At 43.5% G+C, this 27,882-nt stretch overlaps 1 protein-coding gene across 2 annotated transcripts in view; it reads right to left on the bottom strand.

The window, feature by feature from the left end:
- kiaa0586 (KIAA0586 ortholog) overlaps window positions 1-27,882 on the bottom strand; it is a 514,968-nt gene that overhangs the window by 312,031 nt on the left and 175,055 nt on the right. The window contains exons 10-12 of one of the 2 annotated variants that reach the window (XM_073039936.1): window positions 7,149-7,305; window positions 2,413-2,451; window positions 2,199-2,264 (exon numbers count right to left, since the gene is read on the bottom strand). In XM_073039936.1, the coding sequence (XP_072896037.1) occupies window positions 2,199-2,264; window positions 2,413-2,451; window positions 7,149-7,305 (262 nt within the window). The remainder of the gene's footprint in view (window positions 1-2,198; window positions 2,265-2,412; window positions 2,452-7,148; window positions 7,306-27,882) is intronic. The other variant, XM_073039935.1, reaches the window with a different exon arrangement.

The following is a 27,882-nucleotide window of genomic DNA, read 5'->3' as shown; positions in this document are numbered from 1 at the left end:
ACTTCTTCACCAAATTGCACTACACTTTGACAATAAAGGTTCATAGCATCACACTGAAGAACATGGACTATGTCCTGTACAGAGCCATAGCACTTACAGAACAAAAATGGGCCCTATAGCGTACCATGGCCAGGTCGTGTGGGACAGATAGCAAAGAAGTGTCAGGACCAGGGGGATGGCATGGGTGCAGACACATCCAGCCCTGAGACATCAGTCAAGCTCATTTGATTCCAAACAACTGGTTTATTGATGATTACGGAATGTCTCTCTGCTGCTTTCTGCTCTCTCCCCCCTCCATTCCCCTTTTCCCAACCATGATTCCCCTCTCTCTGCACCCTTCTCACTCTCAGTCCACAATGATGACCCATATCAGAATCAGGCTTATCATCACTCACATATATCATGAAATTTATTTCTTTTGCAGCAGTACAGTAGAATTATTGCAGTACTGTGCAAAAGTCTTACGCACCCTAGCTACTATATACAGTATATGTACCTAAGACCTTGAGGGTCACCTTATGCAAAAGCAGGTATATATGACATAACTAATCATCAAATACAATACAAAAGCATAGTCTTTGTCAATTGAAGATGAGGATATTTGAACATCAAGATGTAGCCTCACAGTTGATCATACACATATAAATCTACAGATGCTGCAATGACGTATCAGGACTAGTACATCCAATTAAGTGGCAGCTCCAATTAGCCAAAGTTTCAAGGAAATTGTTAAAAAGGTATAAAAAAGACAAATTATCATTTAACTGAGTAATAGCTTACGTATTTAAGTGAAAATCAGAACAAATTAAAACACTACCAATACAACTAATGTGCTATAAAACTGTATTAATTCCTAATAGTTATCAACGGAGGAATTCATCCAGCGTATGCTGACATTCTTTTGATTGACTGCAAATGAACAAAATCAACGCAGACACCTAGTGCAGGTATCTATCAACATCCACTTTAAATATACACAATGACTTGATCTCCACAGATTCACCACGCTCTGACTAAGGAAGCTCCTCCTCATCACTGTTCTAAAGGGACATCTTTCTACAAACATTTGTATTTTGAAGCTTTGTCCTCTGGTCCTAGACGACCCCACATCCACCCTTATCGAGGCCATTCAATAGGTTTCAATGAGATTCCCCCACATCGTTCTGAACTCCAGAGAGTAGAGGCCAGAGCCATCAAATGTTCCTTATACATCAACCCTTTCATTCCTGGGATCATTCTCCTGCACCTCCTCTGGACCTTTTCCAATGCCAGCACAACCTATCTTAGATAAGGGGTTCAAAACTGCTCACAATACTCCAAGTGCAGACTGACCAATGCCTTATAAAGCCACAGCAGTACATCCTTGTTCTTATATCCTAGTCCTCTCGAAATGAACACTAACATTGCACTTGCCTTCCTTACCACCAATTCAACCTGTATGTTGACTTTGGGGAATCCTGAATGAGGATTCACAAGTCTCTTTACACTTATGATATCTGAATTTTCTCCCTATTTACAAAATAGCTAATACCTTTATTCCTTCTACCACATTGCTTCACCATACACTTTGTACACAATATTTCATCTGCCACTTCTTTGACCATTCTCCTATTCTGTCTAAGTCCTTCTGTAGCTGCCATTCTGCTTCCTCAAAACTACCTGCCCCTTCACCTAGCTTCCTATTGTCTGTAAACTTGGCTACAAAGCCACATCACCCAAATCATTACCATATAACATGCAAAGAAGCAGTCCCAACACCAACCCCTGTGGAACATCTCTAAACACTAGCAGCCAAACAGAAAAGGTCTCCTTCATTCCCACTCTTTGTCTCCTCTCAGTTAGCCAAATTCTATCAATGCTAGAGGCTTTCCTGTAATATCATGGGCTCTAAATTTTGTTTAGCAGACTCATGTGCGGCACCTTTTCAAAGACCTTTATGGAGATTAACAATGACGAGAAGTGCATGCCCTAAAAATAACTAGCAGCTAATTATCAAAAATTGAGAAGGCACACAGTTTTTGTTAAGAAGAACTTAGGAGAATTCTTGAATGCAAATTTATAGTCCCATGTATAGCATAAAGATACTGAAATGTACTGGAGAAATACCAATATGAAAAGCAAGAAATCTCATGGGGGAAGAAGTCAGGGCTGAATATACAGTGGAGATGAACAGTGTAGTAATTTCCATGGCAACTCACCAGATGATATTGCAGAGGTGGTGAGTCAATAGGCTTGCAGCTGTTGCTCTGATTGGCACTCACACTCTATTTGTGAGAAAGGGAATGAAGAGGAGGAATAGCTAAAACACCACTAAATCTTATGACCTTTTTCTACGATTTTCATTCCTGTCTCAATGCATTACCAAGCAGCTAAAAATACTGTGAATATTTTAAGAAAAATCAGAAATCAAACCTTAATGCCTTGCATGCAAGACTGCCACTGCTCTGCCTCCTAAAAGAAAAAAAACATGATTACAGTTAAGTCTTCCAAAAAAACAGAATATTTTTAATATACAACTCGTTGGGTTCTAAATTTCTAAGTAAATTACTGTTGCAGGAAAGCAGCATTGATCATCAAGGACCCCAAACACCCAGGACATGCTCTTTTCTCGCTGCTGTCATCAGGGAGAAGATACAAGAGCATCAGGACTCACCACCACCTAGTTCAGGAACAGTTATTACCCCTCAAACATAAAGCTATTGAACCAAACGCGATAACTTTACTCATCTTCACTTGCCTCATCACTGAAATGTTCCCACAACCAATGGATTTACTTTCAAGGACTCTTCATCTCATGTCCTCGATATTAATTAATTAAGTCATTTATTATTATTTCTTCTCTTTGTATTTGCACAGTTTGTTGTCTTCTGCACTCTGACTGAATACCCTCTATGGTCTTTCATTGATTGTGCTATTATTATTATTCTATAGATTTATTGAGTATGCCCACAAGAAAATTAATCTCTGTGTTGTATATGGTGACATATATGTACTTTGATAATAAAATTTATTTTGAACTTTGAATTTGACAAGGAAAAGCACAGAGTGCAATTAAGACTAGGGTGTAGTCACTTCAGTTCTGGGTTCTAACAAGTTTTCATACCTATGTAATTTAACATATTTGCAAGAGAATCACTGCAAGGGCCCGGTGGGGAAAGACCACAGTCTAGGGTTCTTCTCCAGCGGGAGTTGAGGGGTAGGGGGGCGGGGTGTATACCCCCAAACAAGTGTATGTAAATATGGAATAACAGAGTGCCACGTGTGTGGCAAAAGTGTGGGAATGTAAAGACTGTAATGGAAACATTTGTAAAGGACTGAGAGTCATTGAATGGTTTATGGCACATAATTTTATTTTTGAATAAAATATTATAATAATATTTTGAATAAAGTATATTTTGTTTAATTTTTTTTAAAGTTTTGTGTTTATCACAATAAAACGGTTACTGAGTTAATGAGCTTCCTTGTCTGTCATTATGGACCAAATGCTCACCACAATACTAATAATTTCTGAAAATTACTCAAAATATATTTTGAACGATGTGATTAAAGTGGAGAGTAATCTCAAAATATTTGTGATGTAGATTTGTACATCAATGGAAACACAATGGAAATATATTATTACTATAAAGTATGAAAGCAAAGTCTTGTATTTTTATTATACATGAGAGCCAGTTTCAAATTGCTAATTTTATTAAAACCACCCAGATCATTAATATTCTCCTCAATTTATTGCAACACACACAAATTGCTGGAGGTACTCAGCAGGTCCGGCAGCATCTCTGGAAATGAATAAACAGTTGATGTTTTGGCCCAAGACCCTTCTTCAAGATTGTAAAGGAAGCAGGAAGAAGCTGAAATAAGGAGGTGGGGCGAGGGGAAGGAGAACAAGCTAAAAGGGAATAGAAAGCCAGAAAGGAGAGGGATGGGAAATTACAAAAAAAGATGGAAGGTGATGGGTGGAAAAAGTAAAGGGTTGAAGAAGGTATGTTATATGAGAGAAGCAGTGATCATGGGAGAAAAGAAAGGAGGGGCACCAAGGAGACATGATAGGTTGGTGAGCAGTAGAGAGGTCAGAGAGAAAAAGAGGGAAGGGGGAAGGGAAAAATTATCAGAAGTTGGATGTTCATGCCACATCTTGTTCTAGCAGACGGAGCACAGAATCTCAGCAAAGCAGTCTCCCAGCCTACGTCAGGTCTCATCAATGTACAGGAAGCCACACCGGGAGCAATAACACAGTAAATGACCCCAACAGACTCATACATGAAATGCCGCCTCACCTGGAAGGATGGTAGTGAGGGAGCAGGTGTAGCATTTGTTCTGCTTGCACGGATAAGTGCCAGTAGGGAGATTGGTGGGGAAGGACAAGGGAATCACGTAGGGAGCAATCCCTGCAGAAAGCAGAAAGTGGGGTGGGGGGGAGATGTGCTCGGTGTGGGATCCCATTGGAGGTGGCGGAAGTTTAGGACACGGAGATTGGTGGGGTGGTATGTGAAGACAAGAGGAACCCTGTACCTGGTAGGGTGGCAGGAGGATGGGGTAAGTGCAGACATGCATGAAATGGAAGAGATGCGGATGAGGGCAGCATTGAAGGTGATGGAAGGGAAGCCATTTCTTTGAAAAAGGAGGGCATCTCCTTCGTTCTATCCTGAAAGTAGATACAGCGGAGACGGAGGAATTGAGAAAAGGGGATGGCGTTGCTACAGGTAGTAGGGTGGGACAAGGCGTAGTCTAAGAAGCAGTGAGAGTCCATGGGTTTGAAATAGATATCGGTGGATAAGCTGTCTCCGGCGATAGAGACAGTGAGATTGAGAAAGGGAAAGGAAGTGTCAGAAATGGAGCGGGTGAATTTGAGGGCAGGGTGACCAGGTTGGAGGCAAAGTGGATGACGTCGACGAGTTCAGCAAGGGTGCAAGAAGCAGCACCAATGCAGTCATTGATGTAGCATAGAAAAAGTGTGGGACAGTCGCCAGAGTAGGCCTGGAACATAGACTGTTCCACATAGCCAACAAACAGGCAGGCGTAGCTAGGACCCATGCGAGTGCCCATGACTACCCCTTTTGTTTGAAGGAAGTGGGAGGAGCCAAAAGATAAATTATTTAGAGTGAGGACAAGTTCAGTTTGTATTGTTGTGGTAGAGGAGAACTGGTTAGGTCTGGTGTCAAGAAAAAACAGAGAGTTTTGAGGCCTTCCTGGTGGGGGATGGAGGTGTACAGGGACTGGACATTCAAAGTGAAAATGAGATGACAGGGGCCAAGGAACTTGAAATTCTTGAAAAGAACAAGAGCATGTCCTTGGGTTTGTAATAGACATCGGTGGATAACCGCATCTGTTCCATTTCATGCACATCTGCTCTTACCCTATCCTCTTGCCAACCCACTAGTGTTAGGGTTCCTCTTGTCCTCATCCACCACCCCACCAGCCTTTGCGTCAGCACATAATTCTCTGAAACTTCCGCTACATCCAACAGGATCCCACCACCAAGCACATCTTTCCCTCCCCACCATACCCCCCCCCCCACTTTCTGCTTTCTGCAGGTATTACTCCCTATGCAACTACCTTGTCCATTTGTCCCTCCCCATTGATCTCCCTCCTGCACTTATTCTTGCAAGTGGAATAAGTGTTACACCTGCCCCTACACCCCCTCCCTCACTACTATCCAAGGGCCTAAACAGTCCTTCCAGTTGAGGCAACACTTCAGCTGTGAGTCTGCTGGGGTAATTTACTGTGTTCAGTGCTCCAGGTGTGGCCTGCAGTACATCAGTGAGACTGGGTCACTGCTTCACTGAGCATCCACACTTTGTACGCCAGAACAAGCAGGATCACAAGCAAGTGGTCAACCATTTTAATTCCACTTCCCATTTCCATTTCAATATGTCCATCCATGGCCTCCTCCACTGTCAGGAACAACGCATTATATTCCATTTGGGTAGCATAAACATCGATTTCTCTAACTTACAGTAATACTCCCCCCCTCCCCATTTCCCATCCCCTCTTCCCTTTCACCTCATCTCACCATTCAACTTCCCAGCTCTCTACTTCATCCTTCCCCCTCCAGGTTTCACCTATCATCTGGTGGTTCTCTCTCTCCTCCACCTCCCACCCCCCCCCCCCCCACACCACCTTTCAAATCTATTCCTCAGCTTTTTTCTCCAGTCCTGCCAAAGGGTTTTGGCCCGAAACGTCAACTGCACTTTTTCCGTAGATGCTGCCTGGCCTGCAGAGTTCCTCCAGCATTTTGTGTGTGTTGCTCAGATTTCCAGCATCTGCAGATTTTCTCTTGTTTATAGTAATGTAATCATATTTATTTTCTTTTAACCGACAGGTAGATGGAGGATAAATTACAGATGTGAATAGATGCCTTGTGAATTTTTTAAGTTTGTAACTAAGTACACAGCTATAGATGTCAGAACTCAGAAATTAAGACAGAGAGTGCAGAAGAAATTCAACAGGCAACATCTGAAGGTACAGCTAATGTTAAATGGACAAAATATTGACCCAAAATGTTAATACTCCTTTCAGTTGTGTCTTGACCTCTTTCACCTGTGGCATTTACTGCAGTATTTTTGTCTTTGAGTTGGACAATTGCTATTTGAAGTCCACTTCCAGAGCACAGATTTGTGTGTTCATACCTGAGCTGGTCTGTGAGAGGTGCCTTCTTTTGGAAGAGACATTAAACTAAGGAAATGATGATGCTATTCAGTTTATGTCAAAACACCATAAATTGAGGCATCCATTGTTATAATAGATAATCTAACCAATGTCTGTAATAGATTAAGGAGCCATTTTAAAATTACTGTATCTTGGAGCTTGCAGTGCCCACACTGGCTGCTATGTTTCCTACAATGCCACTGAAACTGCCCTTTGAGAATATTTCATTGGCTGTAAAAGGCTTTGAGACACCATGAGAGGAACATGAAAGAATATAAAATGCAAATCAAATTTTTACATCATTGCTAGCTTACATGGTGAGTGTATCCTATGAGCATTTAATCATTTTAATTTTATTATCAAATAGCAAGACCATCCTGTCCAGCTATTTTTGTAAGATTCCACTGCAACATTTTTTATATTTGTTTTCATATTTCTTAACAAGCATTTGCAGTAAAGGGTTGTAATTTCAGGCCGTGTGTTTGCCATTGTTTCATTACCTGTAGAATGTTGTGCATCTCTCCATTCAGTTTCCCAAGGTCACGCAGCACATCAGCAGCTCTCTGTACATCTGGTTTAGTTTTGCATGCTGCTGATCGAGAACCCCTAGAGGGGTCTACAAAGGTTGCAAACGATTCAGTCAGCGGGTTGCTTGAGCTAAAAAAAAAAGCAAATGACATTCACCATCTGAAAACTGACATCAGTTATATACAGATACATATTAACCCCTGACAGATTAGTGCAGTTTAGCATGTTTATAAGTATTACAATGTTTGAAGAAATTTAAAACCATGTTAACTTCAAATAGTGATTGACTAATAAACATAATCATTACACAAAAAAACAGGAACAGGCCTGTCTGCCAGTTTTGTTGCTTCATCCTATTCCAGATCACCAAGTGCCCTTTTACCAATGTTGACTCCATCCTTCAAGGTTCAAAGTAAATTTTGTATCAAAGTACATACTGTATATGTCACCAGCTGCAACCCTGAGATTCATTTTCTCGTGGGCATTCACAGTAAATACAAATGAACAGCAAAAGACAGCACACAGCAAGATGGGCAAATATCCAATATGCAAAAAACTGCAAATACAAAAAAATTTTTAAATACCAATAATTTAAAAAAAGCAATAAATATTGAGAACATGAGATGCAGAGTCCTTGAAAGTGAGTCCATAGGTTGAGTTCAGTTCACTGTTGGGTTGACTGAAGTTGAGTGAAGTTATCGCCTCTGGCTCAAAAGCCTGATGGATGAGGAGTAATAATTGTACCTGAAGCTGGTGGTACAAGTCCTGAAGTTCCTCTACATCCTTCCTAATGGCAGCAGTGAGAAGAGAGCATGGCCAGGATGGATGATGGATGCTGTTTTCCTGCGACATTGTCCCATGTGAGTTTGATCAATGGTGGGGAGGGCTTTACTCATGATGGACTGGCCTGTATTCACGACTTCTTGTAGGCTTTTCTGTTCAAGGGCATTGCTATACCTGGCATTCTGGTTTTCATTCCAGTCCAGTCCCTTTCCATGTGTATCTGTGACATTCCAAACAGTCTCCATCATTTCAACAGTTCCCAATGTCCTGGTGTCAGTAGACTAATCTTCAACCATGGATGTTAAAATCCCTCCATACTTCCAACCTACATCAGACTTTTTGCTTGCCACAGTCCCAAGGGTACATTGGATTATATAGAGGGAGAAAATTTAAAAGCAGCAAATGAAAGCAGTCTGCACTTTTTGCGCACCAGTCTTGAGACGGCACCAGATTGAGTAGATGGCAAGAAAGTTTAAGAGAAGCGAGCAGTGGTAATCAGCGATTTTTGCACGCCGCAGTTCCAAAAGAGACATTGCATTGCACATAATTAGGCACCTGGCAAAGACGAAAAGAAAAAAGTTAGGCTTAAGCAGAGTGGCCATTGTGTGAGTAAGCTAATGTTGGAGTGGGGGAATTGATGCTTTGGCTCATCAAGGCTTAGGAAAGGCGAAGGCCATAGGTAGTTTTCTTTTCACTATTTATTCTTTATGTGTTTGCTATTACACATTTAGAGCAATGCAGCTGTTCCTCTTGCAGAATATGGGAAGGCAAGGAGACCTCCAATGTCCCTGATGGCAATATCTGTAAGAAGTACATTCAGCTCCAGCTTCTAACAGACCATGTTAAGGATTTGGAGCTGGAACTGAATGAACGCTGGATTATTCGGTTGATAGACATGACACCCAAGCAGAAGGACAGAGGTATTGGGTGACTATCAGTAGGGAGAAAGAGAGAAGGCAGCCAGTGCAAAGTACCCTCTGGGTGTTCCACTCAACAACACGGAGGAGGGGGGGGGGGGTGGTGGTGGTGGTGGTGGTGGGTGTGTGTGTGTGTATATATATATATATATAGTAGGATTAAGCAGTTTCATTTATTTAAATAATTCATTATGGGTTATATGTCTAAATACATGAATTGCAATAGTCATCAGGCAGCCACGTGATTGGTGCAAGCCTTGCTTAAAGTAAAGCACAAAGTTAGCCCCACATCTCAGACTCCTGTGCCTTCCTTTGAATTTATTTAATGTTTTGAAGTTACAAACATTTGGGGGGGGGGGGGATGACCTAGCAGAGGGAAACCACAAAGGTCAGGTGTCTGGCACAGAGTCTGAAGAGTCTGAATGTGGCTCACAAGGGAAAGGGGGAGAAGAGGCAAGCTGTAGTGATAGGGGATTCATTGGTTAGGGGAACAGAAAGTTCTGTGTTCTGTGGATGAGAACAAGTCCATAGCATTTTTAAGTGGGAGGGTGAGCGGCCAGAGGTTCTGGTCTATATGTTATGTTGAAATTGTATAAGACGTTGGTGAGGCCTAGATTGGGTTACCATGTTCAGTTTTGGTCACCAACCTACAGGAAAGACTTAAATAAGATTGAAAGAGTGCAGAGAAAATTTACAAAGGCGTTGCTGGGATTTGAGGACCTGAGTTATAAGGAAAGCTTGAATAGTTTAGCACTTTATTCCCTAGAATGTAGAAGATTGAGGGAAAATTTGATACAGGTATACAAAATTATGAGGGGTATTGATAGGGTAAATGCAAGTAGGCCTTTTTCCACTGAGGTTGGGTGAGACTACAACTAGAGGTCATGAGTTAAGGGTGAAAGGTGAAATGTTTAAAGGGAACATGAGAGGAAACTTCTTCACCCTCAGAGGGTAGTGGGAATATGGAATGATCTACCAGCTCAAGTGGTGGGTGTGGTGTTGATTTCTACCTTTAAGAGAAATTTGGAAAGCTACATGGACAGGAAGGGAAATGCAGGACTATGGTCCAGGTTCAGATCAATGGGACTAGGCAGATTAGTGGTTTGGCCCAGACTAGATGGGCCAAAGCCCCCTCTTCAATGCGGTAGTGTTCTATGACTCTATCAGCAGGGATGTGGATCAAGCTAACCTTGTCCTTGTTCAACATACAAAATGTTACTGCAATTTAGGCAGCTTCTATGAAGAGAAATGGCCAGTTGATGCTTTGCGTTGAAACTCTTCACCTACAGTGACAGATAAAGTATGAATAGAAGGATGGAGCAAGAGGTGGCAAGTAATAGGTGGATCCAGGTGGGGGCATGGGAATGATAGGAAAGGGGCATAGTGTCAGTAGTAGCAAGATGATAGGTATAAGTGACAAAGAGCTGGAGATGCAACACACACAAAATGCAGAAGGAACTCAGCAGATCAGGCAGCAATTATAATAATGAATGAAGGGTTGGCATTTCAGATCAAGATCCTTCTTCAGGACTGGAAAGGAAGGAGGAAGACACCAGCATAAAAATGTGGGGGGAGCAGAAGGAGAACAAGGAAGGTGATAGGTGAAGCCCAGTGCATGGAAAAGGTAAAGGACTGGAGAAGAAGGAATCTGATAGAAGAGGAGAGTGGACAATGAGAAGAATGGCCCACTCTCCAAGGGAAGAAGGAAGGGCATCAAGGGGAAGTGATGGGCAAGTGAGGGGAATACTTAAGAGACCAGAGTAGGGAATAAAAGAGGGAAAGGGGAGAGAAAAAAACATTACCAGAAGGAGAAATCGATGTTCATGCCATCAGGTTGGAGGCTACCTAGACAGGATATGAGATGATGTCCCTCCACCATGAGAGTAGCGTCATCACGGCAGATGAGGAGGCAATGTACCAGCATGGCAGAATGGGAATGGGGATAGAAATTAGAATGGTTAATCACTGGGAAATTCCACTTTTGGCAGATGGGGCAGAGCTGCTCAATAAACTGATCCTCCAGTTTATTTTGCATCTCACCAATATAGAGAAGGGCACATCCGAGAACCAGATAGAATAAACAAAGTGTTGCTTCACCTGGAAGGACTATGTAAGGCCCTGATTGGAGGTAAGGAAGAGGTGTAGCATTTCTGTTGCTTGCAGGGATATGTGTCAGGAGGGAGATTAGTGGGGTGGGACAAATGATCACGGGAATCACAGATGGAGCTAGCCTTGCAAGAAAGCAAGAGTGGGAGGAGGTAAATATGTGTTTGGTGACAGGATCCCTTATGGTAGAGGTAGCAAAGAATGATGTGTTGGGTACAGAGGCTCATGGAGTGGTAGATAAAGAAAGAGGAACTCTATCCATGTTAAGGGGGTGGTAATATGGGGTGAGCGTAGATGTCTAGGAAATGAAGGAGATGCGGGCAAGGGTAGTAACAATGGTGGAGGAAGGGAAACCCCATTCTTTGAAGAAGGAGGACATTTGTGATGACCTGAAAAGGAAAGCCTCATTCTGGGAATAGATATGGCAGAGATGAAGAAACTGATAAAAGGGAATCGTATTTTTACAGGAGGCAGGGTAGGAAAAGTTATAGTCAAGATAACTGTGGGAATCAGTAGGTTTATAAAAGAGATGTTGGTAGATAGTTTGTCTCCAGAGACGGAGACAAAGAGACTGAGAAAGGAGAGAGGGGAGTCAGAAATGGACCAAGTGAATTAAGGGGAAGGTGGAAGTTGGAGGCAAAGATGATGAAATTGACGAACTCAGCAAGGGTGCATAAAGCAGCACCAATGCAGTCGTCAATGTAGCGCAGGAAGAGTTGGGGAGCGTTACTAGGGAAGGCTTGGAATGTGGACTGTTGTACTTAACCAATGAAAGGCAAGAATAGCTGGGACCCATGTGGTAAACTATGGCTCCCCTTGAGTTTGAAGAAAGTGGGTAGAGCTAAAGGAGAAATTGTAGAGGGTGAGAACCAGTTCTGCTAGATGGAGAAGGGGAACTGGTTTGTTCTTTTGTGACAAAGAAGTGGAGAGCTTATGGCCTTGTTGATGGGGAATATAAGTGTATAGGATCTGGAAATCCACAGTGAAAATAAGGCAGGGAGGGCCAGGTAATTGAAAGTCATTGATGAGACAGAGAGCACATGAAATTTCATGGATGTAGGTAGGAACAGAATGAAGCAAGCAGGAAAGAATGAAGTCGAGGTATGTGGACACGAGTTCAGTGGGGCAGGAGGAGACAAAGACAATGGGCCTATCTGGACAGTCAGTTGTTTGGATCTTGGTTAGTAGAAATGCGCAGTGCAGGGTGAAGAGAACTATGAACTTGATGACAGTGGATAGGAGTTCTCCAGGGTTGATTAGTGCTGGTGCCAGAGACAATTTTTTGATGGTCCAGACTGGGATCCTTTTCAAGGGGTAAATAAGAGGAGACACCTGAGAGTTGCCTCCGCAAGGTAGCAGTCAGTCCACCACACTACAACAGCACCCCCCTTGTCTGTGGGTTTGATGGTAAGGTTGGGATTGGTGCAGACAGAGTGAAGGGCAGTGCGTTCCGAGGGGTAAGATCCAAGGAGGAGGATGAAGTGCTAAAGTCGAGACAGTTAATGCCTAAAGGCTGAAGACAATGGAATCTAACACAAGAGGAAGGTGGAGTGGTGAAGTATGAAATAAAGAAAGGGAAGTTGGAGAGAAGAGAAGGGAGAAGATGGGGAGGGGAACTAATGGGAGGTGTGTCTACATGATGTGAAGATGGGAGAGGGTTTGGGGGGGGGCACAAGACAGTGAAAGAGACATCTGTCTCTTTTCTCTTCCCCCAATCTACCCTGCCCTAGTACTGTCTCTTTCTCCTCCACAGCTTCCCCATTTGTACACCATTCACACATTCCTTCAGCGGTTCCCCTCCCCCATTACTCCCCTCTGATTGTGTCAACTCCCTCCCTTTATTCCATGCTTCACCTTCCTCTCTCATCAGATTCCATCATCTTCAGTCCTTTGTCACTCCCGCAAATCATCACCTCTCACCTTCTCACACTATTCCCATTCTACACCCACCACTTTATCTGCCGATCACCCTCTTCACAAGCATCTTCCTATTGCCTACCAGCCTTTACTCAAACCCTTCTCTCTACCTCTTTTTACTGGACAACTTCCATCTATGTTTCAGTCTAGATCAGGGGTTCCCAACCTTTTATATACCATGGAGCCCTACCATTAACTGAGAGGTCCGTGGACCCCAGGTTGGAGAACCCCTGGTCTACATCAAGGGTCCTGACCCAAAACATCAGCTGTCCATTTTCTAACAACGACACAACTGACCTGCTGAGTTCCTCCAGAATTTTGTGTGGTGCTCCAGATGACAGCATTTGCATTCTCCATTGTCTGTATTTCAATCTTCTTCAAGCTCAATCAGAAGGCTTAAAAATTTTCATTACTTTTGCTGGCAATTTCCACTCTGCTCTTACTTGGAATAAGCCATGATCCTTTCCTTCCTATTCTGGATTTCTCCATCTTGATCTCAGGGAGTAGACCAGCAACATACATCCATTACATGTCTGCAATTACCCGCTGCTAGCATTTGGATACTTCTCCAATACTACCTTCTCCCATGAGCCCATTTCATTCTCCCAATTCCATTGTCACTTGTATTTGCTCTAATGATAAAATGAGGTGAGGGAAGAGATCGCTGAGCCTCTGGCTAGGATCTTTATGTCCTCATTGTCCACGAGAATGGTACCAGAGGATTGGAGGGAGGCGAATGTTGTCCCCTTGTTCAAAAAAGGTAGTAGGGATAGTCCAGGTAATTATAGACCAGTGAGCATTACGTGTGTGGTGGGAAAGCTGTTGGAAAAGATTCTTAGGGATAGGATCTATGGGCATTTAGAGAATCATGATCTGATCAGGGACAGTCAGCATGGCTTTCTGAAGGGCAGGTCATGTTGAACAAGCCTGATAGAGTTCTTTGAGGAGGTGACCAGGCATATAGATGAGGGTAGTGCAATGAATGTGATCTACATGGATTTTAGTAAGGCATTTGACAAGGTTCTACACGGTAGACTTATTCAGAAAGTCAGAAGGCACGGGATCCAGGGAAGATTGGCCAGGTGGATTCAGAATTGGCTTGTGGTGGAGGGAGTACATTCGGATTGGAGGGTTGTGACTAGTGGTGTCCCACAAGGATCGGTCTGGGACCTCTACTTTTCATGATTTTTATTAATGACCTTTTATTGTGGGGGTAGAAGGGTGGGTTGGCAAGTTTGCAGACAACACAAAGGTTGGTGGTGTTCTGGATAGTGTAGAGGATTGTCGAAGATTGCAGAGAGACATTGATAGGATGCAGAAGTGAACTGAGAAGTGGAAGATTGAGTTCAACCTGGAAAAGTGTGAGGTGGTACACCTTGGAAGGACAAACTCCAAGGCAGAGTACAAAGTAAATGGCAGGACACTTGGTAGTGTGGAGGAGCAGAGGGTACATGTCCACAGATCCTTGAAAGTTGCCTCACAGGTAGATAGGGTAGTTAAAAAAGCTTATGGGGTGTTAGCTTTCATAAGTCGAGGGTTAGAGTTTAAGAGTCGTTAGGTAATGAAGCAGCTCTATAAAACTCTAGTTAGGCCACAGTTGGAGTACTGTGTCCAGTTCTGGTCGCCTCACTATAGGAAGGATGTGGAAGCATTTGAAAGGGTACAGAGGAGATTTACCAGGATGCTGCTGGTTTAGAGAGTATGGATTATGATCAGAGATTAAGGGAGCTAGGGCTTTACTCTTTGGAGGGGAGGATGAGAGGAGACATGATAGAGGTGTACAAGATATTAAGAGAAATAGATAGAGTGGACAGCCAGCACCTCTTCCCCAAGGCACCACTCCTCAATACAAGAGGACATGGCTTTAAGGTAAGGGGTGGGAAGTTCAAGGGAGATATTAGAGGAAGGGTTTTTACTCAGAGTGGTTGGTGCGTGGAATGCACTGCCTGAGTCAGTGGTGGAGGCAGATATACTAGTGAAATTTAAGAGACTACTAGACAGGTATATGGAGGAATTTAAGGTGTGGGGGGGGGGGTTATATGGGAGGCAGGGTTTAAGGGTCGGCACAACATTGTGGGCCGAAGGGCCTGTACTGTGCTGTTCTATTCTATGTTCTATGTTTTCCACACAGATAACTCAGAGATATCTTCCTCCTTTCAGATCTGTGGTTTTCCTTTTACCAGAGCCCTGGATTTATCTCAACAGTCTTCTACAACCCAAGTCTTACTTCCTCTCCTCCGGGACAGAACAGAGATGACTAGTCTCATCACCCTCTGCATTCAATAGATCTTTCGCAATTTCTGCCAGCTCCAACAAAATTGCTTTATACTGTATACACATATTCCTCTCATGTCCTCTCTCAGCATTTCAAAAGGATCAGCCCCTTTGTGACTCCTTTTCCTATGCTTTTATTTTATCTGCCATTGCCATTTCATGGTATTTACCCATGGAATCACAGAAGATCCAACACTGATCATACACCTCTTCTCAAGATCCAGGAACCCAAATTTTCGTTCCAGGTGAAGCAACAATTTAGTTAGACGCTAGAGTCTAGTATACTACATTTGGTCTTCATATTCTTTTCTCCAGTGTACAGAAGGCAATAGATTTAGACTGGCTGATTGCTTTGTGCAGCATCTGCATTCAGTCCACAGCAATGACCAAGAGCTTCCTTTGCCACTTTCATCCTCTATTCACTAATATCTTGACCTATAAGTGTCTGTGGCCTTATGCAATTTTACAAGGTTCAAGACAACCTTGGGGGACAGCACCTCATCCTCTGGGCAATAATTGCTGGACTCAGTAGTCGCTCACCATCCAGGACACATCATCTTCTCATTACTACTAGACAGGACGCTACAACACCCTAAATACATACACTCAATATTTTAGAAAGAGCAGCTTCTCCCCCACCATCACATTTCTGAACATTACCTCACTATTTTGCTCACCATCTTATAATGCATTTTATTGCTGCTGCAAAACAACAAATTCCACAACATATGTCAGTGATAATTAACTTAATACAGATCCTACAACTCCAAATAACTCGTTTCCTGTCTGTACCACAACAGGCCATCTATAAGATATAAGCTAAATTTTATTCTCTCCACCTTACCTTCAACCAGAACTGCTAGGTATGATTAACAAACCTGCAATTTGCAGCAACTTATACTCATTTGTTTGTATTATTACTAACTGCCTCATTTCGTAGCTTTCCTGTTCCTTTCCTCAGGTTTTCGCTCTCTAGCTGCACACGTTAACCTACTGACCACACAAACTTGTTTACAGCTTCTCGCCACATCAATCCTGGCCTTGTCTCCACATGGATATTCTCTCTGTTTATCCCTCCCCCACCTTTCCTGCTACTGAAAACTAATGTATTTTATTCCTTTCCCAGTTATGACAAAGGAACTTTAATCTGAAATATTAACTGTTTCTCTTGTTGTCCGCCCTGATGATTGTCTCCTGTATTTTCTGTGCTTATTTCCGATTTCAAGAATCTATATATATTTAGATTTCCAAGAAAAAACACTGAGCATTACAGCAAAATAAAGATAACCCATTAGCCCACTTCAATTACAACCTTTCCTTTCAGTCAATTAATCAATTTCCTGGATTATTATGATAAATCTTTTGACCACTTCTATATTTACAATGACTAATTAATAAAATCCAATCCACGTCAACAAAGTTTGAAAAGCTACAAAATCAGTGGAATGTTGAACAGCTATTATCTAATGTCTTATACTTCTTTGGGCTAACTACATATAATTCATAAACTCGAGGAAATCTGCAGATGCTGGAAATTCAAGCAGCATACACAAAATGCTGGTGGAACGTAGCAGGCCAGGCAGCATCTATAGGGAGAAGTACATTCAACATTTCGGGCTGAGACTCTTCGTCAGGACTAACTGAAAGAAGAGATAGTAAGAGATTTGAAAGTGGAAGGGGGAGAGGGGGAAATCAGAAATGATAGGTGAAGACAGGAGGGGGAGGGATGAAGCTAAGAACTGGAAAGTTGATTGGCAAAAGGGATACAGAGCTGGAGAAGGGAGAGGATCATGGGACGGGAGGCCCAGGGAGAAAGAAAGGGGGAGGGGAGCACCAGAGGGAGATGAAGTGCAGGCAAGGAGTGATTGTAAGAGGGACAGAGAGAGAAAAGGGAGAAAATAAAGGGAAGAAATAAATAGATAGATATAGATAAGGGATGGGGCAAGAAGGGGAGGAAGGGCATTAACAGAAGTTAGAGATATCAATGTTCATGCCATCAGGTTGGAGGCTACCCAGACGGAATATAAGGTGTTGTTCCTCCAACCTGAGTGTGGCTTCATCTTGACAGTAGAAGAGGCCATTAATAGACATATCAGAGTGGGAATGGGACATGGAATTAAAATGTGTGGCCACTGGGAGATCCTGCTTTCTCTGGCGGACAGAGCATAGGTGTTCAGTGAAACGGTCTCCCAGTCTGCGTCAGGTCTCACCATTATATAGAAGGCCGCACCGGGAGCACCGGACGCAGTATATCACACCAGCCAACTCACAGGTGAAGTGTCGCCTCACCTGGAAGGATTGTCTGGGGTCCTGAATGGTGGTGAGGGAGAAAGTGTAAGGGCAGGTGTAGCACTTGTTCCGCTTACAAGGATAAGTGCCAGGAGGGAGATCGGTGGGAAGAGGTGTTGGGGCCGAATGGACAAGGGAGTCGTGTAGGGAGCGATCTCTGCGGAAAGCAGAAAGGGGGGGGGGGGGGTGGAGGATGTGCTTGGTGGTGGAATCCCGTGGAGGTGGCAGAAGTTACAGAGAATTATATGTTGGACCCGTTGGCTGGTGGGGTGCTGGGTGAGGACAAAGGAAACCCTATCACTAGTGAGGTGCGGGAGGATGGGGAGAGAGCAGATGTGTGTGAAATGGGAGAGATGCATTTGAGAGCAGAGTTGATGGTGGAGGAAGGGAAGTCCCTTTCTATAAAGAAGGAAGACATCTCCTCTGTCCTGGAATGAAAAGCCTCATCCTGAGAGCAGATGTGGCGGAGACAGAGGAATTGCGAGAAAGGGATGGCATTTTTGCAAGAGACAGGGTGGGAAGCGGAATAGTCCAGGTAGCTGTGAGAGTCCGTAGGCTTATAGCAGACATCAGTAGAAAAGCTGTCTCCAGAGATAGAGATAGAAAGATCAAGAAAGGGAAGGGAGGTGTCGGAAATGGACCAGGTAAATTTGAGGGCAGGGTGAAACTTGGAAGCAAAGTTAATGAAGTCAACAAACTCAGCATGCGTGCAGGAATCAGCGCCAATGTCCGTAGGCTTATAGTAGACATCAGTAGATAAGCCCTTAGGCTTATAATCACTCGTTGCCTGCTCTCCATCTCCCTCTGGCACTCCCCTCCCCATTTCTTTCTCCCTAGCCCTCCCGTTCCATGATCCTCTCCCTTCTCCAGCTCTGTATCCCTTTTGCCAATCAACTTTCCAGCTCTTAGCTTCATCCCTCCCCCTTCTGTCTTCTTGTATCAATCTGGATCTCCCCCTCCTCCTCCCACTTTCAAATCTCTTACTATCTCTTCTTTCAGTTAGTCCTGATGAAGGGTCTCGGCCCAAAATGTCGACTGTACTTCTTCCTATAGATTCTGCCTGGCCTGCAGCGTTCCACCAGCATTTTGTGTGTGCTACATATAATTCACGTTATTACATATCAAGTCAGTTCATTATCAATGAAAGCTTAACTCATTACATCATATAATACATGAGATTTGTTAAATCCATTAAGGCTTTATTTCCTTAAAGCAATTTATTTCAAAAGTATCAGTGGAATAAAGATTTTCACTTTTAATAGATGCACAATATAAAGCATTGGTCTTTTCTCTTTCAAGTGGTTTAAAATATACTTTTCCAATATTTTCCAGTTTTAAACCATTAACCATTTTTGACTAAGTCTAATAAAGCTGAGTTAAGTGAAGTTCAGCTGCTGAGAGTAGTAAAATAAATGATGCAGTAAATGCTCATGAGGACAAAGTTGAAAATGCAAAGGGAATGAAAAATACTTGTCTCAAACAACAACGAACACTCTTCAATCGGAAGATAAAGTGCACAATCCACGTCCACAGTTTACTGCATTTCAAGCTCATGGTTTTTCAAGTCTTCCCAAAAAAAAGGCAGTAATTAGGATTTGACAGGGTGTGCAGATGGGAATAAAACATTAAGTAGCTCAATAACGGTATGGTTCCAGCACATTTCCCAATAATGCATAGTAGAGCAACTTTATGCTTTGGAATAGGTATGAAGTAAAGCCAAAGAATGTGGGGAAATAGCAAAAATCAGAACTGAGAATATAATGTGAACTTCTAAAATGAAGAATGTAAAGAAAGGCAGAAACCAGCTGGGGTACCTGTCAAAAATATGCTTCTTTCACCTTAACTTAGTCATAGAATCACACAGCACAGAAATAGGCCAGCCAACCCAGCTCTTCAATATTGACCAAGATTTCTAAATGGGCTAGTTCCATCCGCTTGTGCTTGGCCCATATCAACCTATTTTTCAAATGTCCAACTTATTGCTCTACTACATTTAATGGGGAAATCAAGTTATAATTCAGCTTGAATCAAGAATCAACCTACATTTTACCTACTGCAGAAATAGTATTTATTTAGTGCAGCAACAATGAAGATTAAAACAATACAAATATATATTTATTTTATTTTACTTAGAGATACAGCATTGTAACAGGCTCTTCTGGTCTGAGATCCCACTGCCCATTGCACCCATGTGACCAATTAACCTAATAACCTGCATATCTTTGGAATGTGGGATGAAACCAGGACACCTATAGGAATCCCATGTGGTCACAGGGAGAATGTTCAAACTCCTTACAACAGTGGTGGAAATGAACCCGGGTCACTGGCATTGTGGTAGTGTTACACTAACCACCATGCTTCTGTGCTGCCCCATATACTGTATATGTTCCGTACAGTCAACCACTGCAATATGATTGTTGAGGGAAGAGTTGCATTTTTGTAAAATGGTCCCTATCACAATATTCTAAAAAAGCCACATAATCTGTTCATGAGTTAATACAATCCAGCTTAAAAACTCTTTCACAAACAAGAGAAAATCTGTAGATGCTGGAAATCCGAGCAATACATGCTGGAGGAATGCCAATGGAAGATTAACCATCTAGACTTTAACACTCCTCTCTCCTATTCCAACCTCACTCCTTCTGAATGCTCGGTTCTACACTCCCTCTGCACTAATCCTAACCTCACCATCAAACCCGCAGATAAGAGAGGTACTGTAGTCGTCTGGCATACTGACCTCTACCTTGCTGAGGCCCAGTGCCAACTCCCAGCCACCTCCTCTTACTTACTTCTCGAACAGGACCCCACGCAGGAACACCAGGCCATTGTCTCCCACACCATTACCAACCTTATTGACTCTGGGGATCACCCACCCACTGCCACCAACCTCATAGTTCCCTCACCCCGCATCTCCCTTTTCTACCTCCTACCCAAGATCCATAAACCCGCTTGTCCAGGCAGACCCATTGTTTCAGCTTATTCCTGCCCCACTGAACTCATATCTACATATGTCGACTCTGTCTTATCCACCCTAGTTCAGTCCCTTCCTACCTACATCTGTGAAACTTCACACATGCTTGATGTCTTCAAGGATTTCAAGTTCCCTGGCCCCCATCATCTTATTTTTACTAAGGTTGTCCAGTCCCTATACACCTCCATCCCCTACCAGGAAGGCCTCAAAATCCTTTGTTTCTTTCTAGACACCAGACCCAACCGGTTCCCCTCCACTATCACTCTCCTCAGTGTAGAAGAACTTGTCCTCACTCTAAATAATTTCTCCTTTGGCTCCTCTCACTTCCTTCAAACAAAAGGGGTAGCTCTGGGCACTCACATGGGTCCTAGCTATGCCTGCCTGTTTGTCGGCTACATGGAACAGTCTATGTTCCAAGCCTACCCTGGTGATCGTCCCACACATTTCCTACGCTGCATCAACAACTGCACTAGTGCTGCTTCCTGCACCCATGCTCAACTCATCGATTTCATCCACTTTGCCTCCAACTTCCACCTGCCCTCAAATTCTCCTGGTCCATTTCTGGCACTTCCCTTCCCTTTTTCGGTCTCATTGTCTCTATCTCTGGAGACAGCTTATCCACTGATGTCTATTATAAACTTAAAGATTCTCACAGCTACCTGGACCCTATCTTGTCCTGCCCAGCTACTTGTAAAAACACCACCCCTTTTCTCAATTCTAGGACAAAGATGTCCCCCTTTTTCAAAGAAAGGGGCTTTCCCTTTCTCCACCATCAACGCTGTCCTCAACCGCATCTCTTCCATTTCATGCACATCTGCTCTTACCCAATCATCCTGCCACCCTACCAGAGATAGGGTTCCTCTTGTCCTCACCTACCACCTCATCAGCTTCCACGCCCAGTACATAATTCTCCGAAACTTCCACCACCTCCAACTAGATCACCAAACACATCTTTCCCTCCCTCCCCCCACTTTCTGCAGGGATCAATCCCTACGTGACTCTCTTGTCCATTCGATCCTCCCCACTGATCTCCCTCCTGGCACCTATTCTTGCAAGCGGAGCAAGTGCTACACTTGCCCCTTCACGTCCTTGCTCACTACCATTCAGGGCCCTAAACCAGTGGTCCCCAACTACCGAGACGCAAAGCCTGTGCTACCGGGTCGTGCATAATGAGGTCACCAGTCAGTCATTAACCTACAAGTACTCGATGAGTAAAAAAAAAAACATTGCTTGAGAGTTTCTTTGGAAGATGTAGGGGACATAAAAGGCCTAACAATGATGATAACACAGAGACAGCTGAGGCCGAGACAAAAAAAAAGTTTCCTTCAACAGAAAATACGACGAGTCGTACATAAAATATGGCTTTGATGCGACCGGTGACTTGCACACTCCAAGCCCCCTGTGTGTGATATGTGGAGACAAGCTGTCTAATGAGGCAATGAAGCCCTCAAAACTGCTTCGGCACCTTGAGTCCAAGCACCCTGCACTTAAGACAAACCCGTTGAGTTTTTTGAGCGGAAAAAATGTGAGCAAACGGGACAGAAGCAAGAGCTGAGAGCCACCACCTCCACAAATGCTGCTGCTCTGAGAGCGTCGTACTTAGCAACTAGCCGTATTACTAAGGCTAAGAAGCCTTTCACTGTTGGTGAAAAATTGATTCTGCCTGCTGCCAAGGACATGTATTGTGAACTGTTGGGAGAAGCTGCAGCTAACAAGATGGCACAGGTTTCTCTTTCAGCTACCACAGTTTCAAGGAGAATAGATGACACAGTGGAGGACATCGAAGCACAGCTGTTGGAACAGCTTAATGAGTCACCATGGTATGCTATCCAGGTCGATAAGTCTACCGATGTCGACAACAAGGCAATAGTGCTGGTTTATGTGTGATATATATTTCAAGATGATGTGCACGAGGATATGTTGTGTGCACTGCCACTGCCAACTAACACAACTGGGGCAGAGCTATTCAAGTCTTTGAATGACTACATGTCAGGCAAATTGGACTGGTCATTCTGTGTTGGAATATGCACAGACGGGGCTGCAGCTATGACTGGACGGCTGTCTGGTTTCACTACCCGAGTCAAAGAGGTTGTTCCCGAATGCCAGTCTACACACTGTGTCATTCACAGGGAAATGCTGGCTAGCTGAAAAATGTCACCTGATCTTAACAGCGTATTGGGTGACGTTGTTGAAGTTATCAATCACATCAAAGCAAAAGCCCTTAACTCACATCTGTTTGAGCAGCTTTGCAAGGAAATGGATGCAGAGCACAAATGCCTTCTCTTACACTCTGAAGTCAGGTGGCTATCGAGGGGGAGAGCCCTGGCCTGGGTTTTTGAGTTAAGAGAGCTGCTACAGAGATTCCCTTCAGGAAAAAAAGTCACCACTGGCAGCACACTTCAGTGATGAGTGGATAGCAAAACTCGCTTATCTGTGTGACATCTTCAACCTGCTCAATGAACTCACTTTGTCACCTCAGGGGAGAATGACAACTGTCTTCAAGTTGGCAGATAAAGTGTCTGCTTTCAAAGCCAAACTGGAACTGTGGGGACGGCGAGTGGACAGGGGCATATTTGACATGTTCCCAACATTAGCTGGGATTTTGGGAGAGACTGAGGCTGCACCATCCTTCTCACAGCTGGTGCACGATCACCTATCCGCCGTCAACAGAATTTGAGCATTAGTTCCCAGCCGCAAATGACCCAAGACGTGCAAAGGAATGGGTCCGTGACCCATTTGTGAATGTCCCCGGTGAATCATCCATGTCAGCGCAGGAAGAAGGTCAACTCAACGAGCTTGCAAATGACAGTGGGCTGAAAAGTATGTTTGACATAACATCCCTGCCAGCATTCTGGATCAAAGTCAAGGCTGAATATCCTGAGAAAGCCACGAAAGCACTGAAAACATTGCTTCCATTTCCAACATCATATCTCTGTGATATTGGTGTGATGCAATGATTTTATATGTTCATACGAGGAAAATATGTGCTGTGTGTTTAATATCCAAACGTTACTTAAAATGTTATGATGCTATTAACTTATAAGTGACTTATAATTGACTTATCACTATATTCATGCGAGGAAAATATGTGCTGTGTGTTTAATATTAAATTCGTCAGATAAACCCTTTTAGAAACAAAATTGAATGTATTAGCTACTTATAAGTGACTTATAGTTGACTATCACCTATATTCCGGTTGTGATTAACACCAACCCCCCACCATCGGCCGGTCTGCAAGAACATTGTCAATATTAAATCGGTCCACGGTGCAAAAAGGTAGATGACCCCTGCCCTAAACAATCCTTCCATGAGGTGACACTTTACCTGTGAGTCTGTTGGGGTCATATACTGTGTTCGGTGCTCCAGGTGTGGCCTCCTGTATATTGTTGAGACCCAACGTAGATTGGGAAACCACTTCACCGAGCATCTACGTTCCATCCACCAGAAAAAGCCGGATTCCCAGTGGCCACCCATTTTAATTCCACTTCCTATTCCCATTCTGATATGCCCATCCATGGCCTCCTCCACTGTCGTGATAAGGTCACATTTAGTTTGGAGGAACAACATCTTATATACCGTTTGGGTAGTCTCCAACCTGATTGCATGAACATCAATTTCCCAAACTTCCAGTAATGCCTCCCCCCCACCCTTCACCATTTCCCATCCCCTTTTCCCTCTCTCAAGTTACCTCCCTGCCCATCACCTCCCTCTGGTGCCCCTCCCCTTTTTTCTTTCTTCCATAGCCTCTGTCTCCTTCACCAATCAACTTTCTGACTCTTTGCTTCATCCTTCCCCCTCCAAGTTTCACCTATCACCTGGTGTTTCTCTCTCCCCTCCCCCCCCCCCCACCTTTCAAACCTACTTTTCAGCTTTTTTCTCTCCAGCCCTGCCGAAGGGTTTTAACCCAAGATGTCGACTGTACTTTTTTCCCATAGATGCTGGCTGGCCTGCTGAGTTCCTCCAGCATTTTGTATGTGTCGCCAAAAACACTTTCATTTATTTACTTTTATTTCATAAATTCTATTAGAGCAATTTTCTTCCTTATCTTGAAATTTTCAGCAGTGATTTATGAATACTGTGAAGGTGAATTCTGTTTCCAAACGACTGAAACATGAGGTCAACTGTGCTATACATTTAAAAATGAAAGCTCATAAATGTAAATGAAAACCATCAATGCAACTAAATCTCATTACATCTTCTATATTCAATTGCCCTGAAGTTTTACCTTGCTGGGTGCCTTGTGTGCTCATTCCAAGGAAGAAAAATAGATTCATGTGCACAGATTGAAAACATTCCTGGCAGCATCAACTGACAGCTTCAGCAACAAACTGTCATTTCACAGATTCTGTTAACAGGCCCCACAGTGCCAGAGAAGGCTGACCTGGATATTTCCACACTGAGCTGTTAGGAGGATTCAAAGGTCAAACTTCAAAAGTATTACTTGCCTTCAGAAAAATGAAACGATTGCAGCAGAATTTAAATCAAGCTGAGGCACAGGCAGACAAACCTAATGGATATAGAAATCACCACTGTTGTAAGTTGGTTTATCTGAGATTATGGACAAAGTACTGCATAATTACAAAATTTCTCATACAAAACTGATTAGCAAAAGTACACAAGCAAATTTGGAGACCAATGACCTTTAAAGTCATAGAACTGTCTGTAGCATCTCTTGCTAAAAATTTCAAAGGCAAATCTTTGTCCAGTTAAACCCAGTCCCATTTTCAACCCTCTTTATCTTCTTGGACACCCTGCTCTGGATCTTTCCATCTCTAATGATCAGACTTTAACCGTCTCAACATCACTACTCCTCTCATCTATTCTAACCTCATCCCCTCATGAACGCATTGCCCTCCACTCACTCTGCCGCAGTCCCAACCTCACCATCACATCTGCAGACAAGAGTGGTGTTGTCAGTAGCATCTCTTGCTAAAATGGTCTGGTGGACTGATCTCTACCTTGCTGTGACCAGGCAGTAGTTCTCAGACTTCGCTTGCTTACCCTTTGCACAGGACTCCACCAAGGAGCACCAGGCCATTTTTCCCACAGTATCATCAACCTCATTGCCTCTGTAGATCTCACAGCCATTTGTCACAAATCTCAAAATTCTCATACACTACACTGCTCTTTTCTATCTCCTACTCAAGATCCATAAACCTAACTGTCCCAGTAAGCTCACTGTTTTTGCCTGCTTCTGCCCCACTGAACTCATTTCCGCATACCTCAACTCAATTTTGTCCCCCTTGGTTCCATACCATCTAACCTACACTTCACATGCTCTCTATCACTACAATAACTTTCAGTTTCCTGGCTTTCTTTTCACCATGGAGATCCAGTCCCTATACACTTCCACCCCCCCCCCCCACCCCCCCACCATCCGCAAGGCCTTAAATCTCTCCACATCTTTCAGGAGAACAAACCTAACTACCCTCTTCTATCTGGCAGAACTGGATCTTAACCTCAACAATTTCTCTTACAGCACCTCCTAATTTCTCTAAGCCAAAGCTATAGCCACGGGCACTCACATGGATTCTAGCAACGCCAGCTCTTCCGTTAGCAACGGTGAACTGCCCATGTTCCAAGCTTACACTAGCAATGTTCCCCAACTTCTTATCTACTACAGTGGATTGCATTGGTGCTGCTTCCTGAGCTCGTCAGTTTCATTAACATTAATCCTGTCTGTCCTCAGATTTACTTGGTCTACCTCTGACATTTCTCTCCCTTTTCTCAATCTCTGTCTCCATCTCTGGAAACAAGCTATCTACCAACACCTTTTACAAATCTACTGACTGTCTCTGTTATCTTATCTATACCTCCTTCTACCCGGTCACTTGTAAAAATGCTATTCCCTTTTCTAATTTCTTCAGTCTCTGCTGGATCTGTTCTCAGGATGAGGATTTCCATTCTATAACATCTAGAATGACCTCTATTTTTCAAAGAACGGTGTTTCCCTTCCACCACCATCAACGCTGCACTCACTTGCATCTCTTCCATTTCCCACAGATCTATCCTCATCCCATCCTCCCATTATCAAAACAGAGATAGGGTTCGTCATGTCCTTATCTACCACTCCACAAGCCTCATTATATCCAGCACTTTATTCTCCATATCCTCCACCATCTACAGCACTGAATCCTACCACTAAGCATATCTTTCCCTTCCCCACTTGGGGATCACTCTCTATGTCATTCCCTTGCCCGCTCATCCCTCCTAACAGATCTTCATCCTGGCAAGTGTAACAAGTGCTTTCCCTGCCCCTACACCTCCTCCCACACCACCATTCAGGGCCCCAAATTGTCCTTCCAAGAGATGCATCACTTCATCTGTTAGTCTGTCAGGAACATCTATAATATCTGGTACTCCCAGTGTGGCTTCCTCTACGTCAGTGAGACCCGATATAGATTGAGGGACCGCTTTGTCAAGCATCTTTGCTCTGCCCACCACAAGAGGCAGGATCTCCCAGTGGCCACCCATTTCAATTCGACTTCCCATTCCCATTTTGACACATGAATCAATGGCCTCCTCTACTACCACAATGAGGCCAAATTCAAGTTGGAGGAGCCATACCATTTGTGTAGCCTCCAACCCGATGGCATGGACATTGATTTCTCTAACTTTGACAATTTCTACCCCCACCCCCCCGCTCTTCTTCTTTCTCTTTTCCATTTCCTATTCTGGTTCTCCTCTCACCACTCCTCTTCTTACCTGCCCTTCACCTCCCTCTGGTTCTGTTCCTCCTTTCCTTTCTTCCACAGATCACTGTTTCTATTAGATTCCTTCTTCGTCCATTTATCCCTTCCCAGCTTCTTACTGCCTCCCTCCACCCACACATTTTCCCTCACCTTGTCTCATCTACTGCCTGTCAGCTTGTACTCCTTCCCCTCCCCCCCACATTATTCTGGCTTCTGCCTCCTTCCTTCTCTGTCCGATAAAGGGTCTCAGCTGGAAACATCAACTGTTTATTCCCCTCCATATATGCTACATCGCTTGCTGAATTCCTCCAGCAATTGATTGGTATTCAATTGCAGTTATAACTTGTACCAAGGAATTAACCATTTATGTAGTTTGTCAGCTTTGAGTTGTATACATTGAAATACTGAAATATACACCCTGCCAAAACTAGATGTTTCCTTCAATAATTCTGGGTCAATTAGAAAAGCAAGTGTTTTTTTTCAATTACATGGAAAGTTTAGCTACTAAAATCTGTGGTGTCTGTACTTTATCTTACAGATTTACAAGATGCCAGTGGCTTGAAAATCTAAATAATGAGAGGTTTGGAAAATTGACCATGATTCTTATTTTAATGGTTATCAAGCAACTCCTGTTGGAATTTAATGTGAGTGTGGATGCCCAATGAGATTCAGCGATGGAGTGCCCCCATTGCAACTGAAAAGCTCATTGAAGCTCAGAGCACACGTCTGGTTCCTATAGAAACGGTATTCAATGTTC

Source organism: Hemitrygon akajei, chromosome 3 (assembly GCF_048418815.1).
Source record: "Hemitrygon akajei chromosome 3, sHemAka1.3, whole genome shotgun sequence".
NCBI lineage: Eukaryota > Metazoa > Chordata > Chondrichthyes > Myliobatiformes > Dasyatidae > Hemitrygon > Hemitrygon akajei.
The sequence above is the reverse complement of the archived record's forward strand: the minus strand, read 5'-3'. Positions and strand labels throughout refer to the sequence as shown.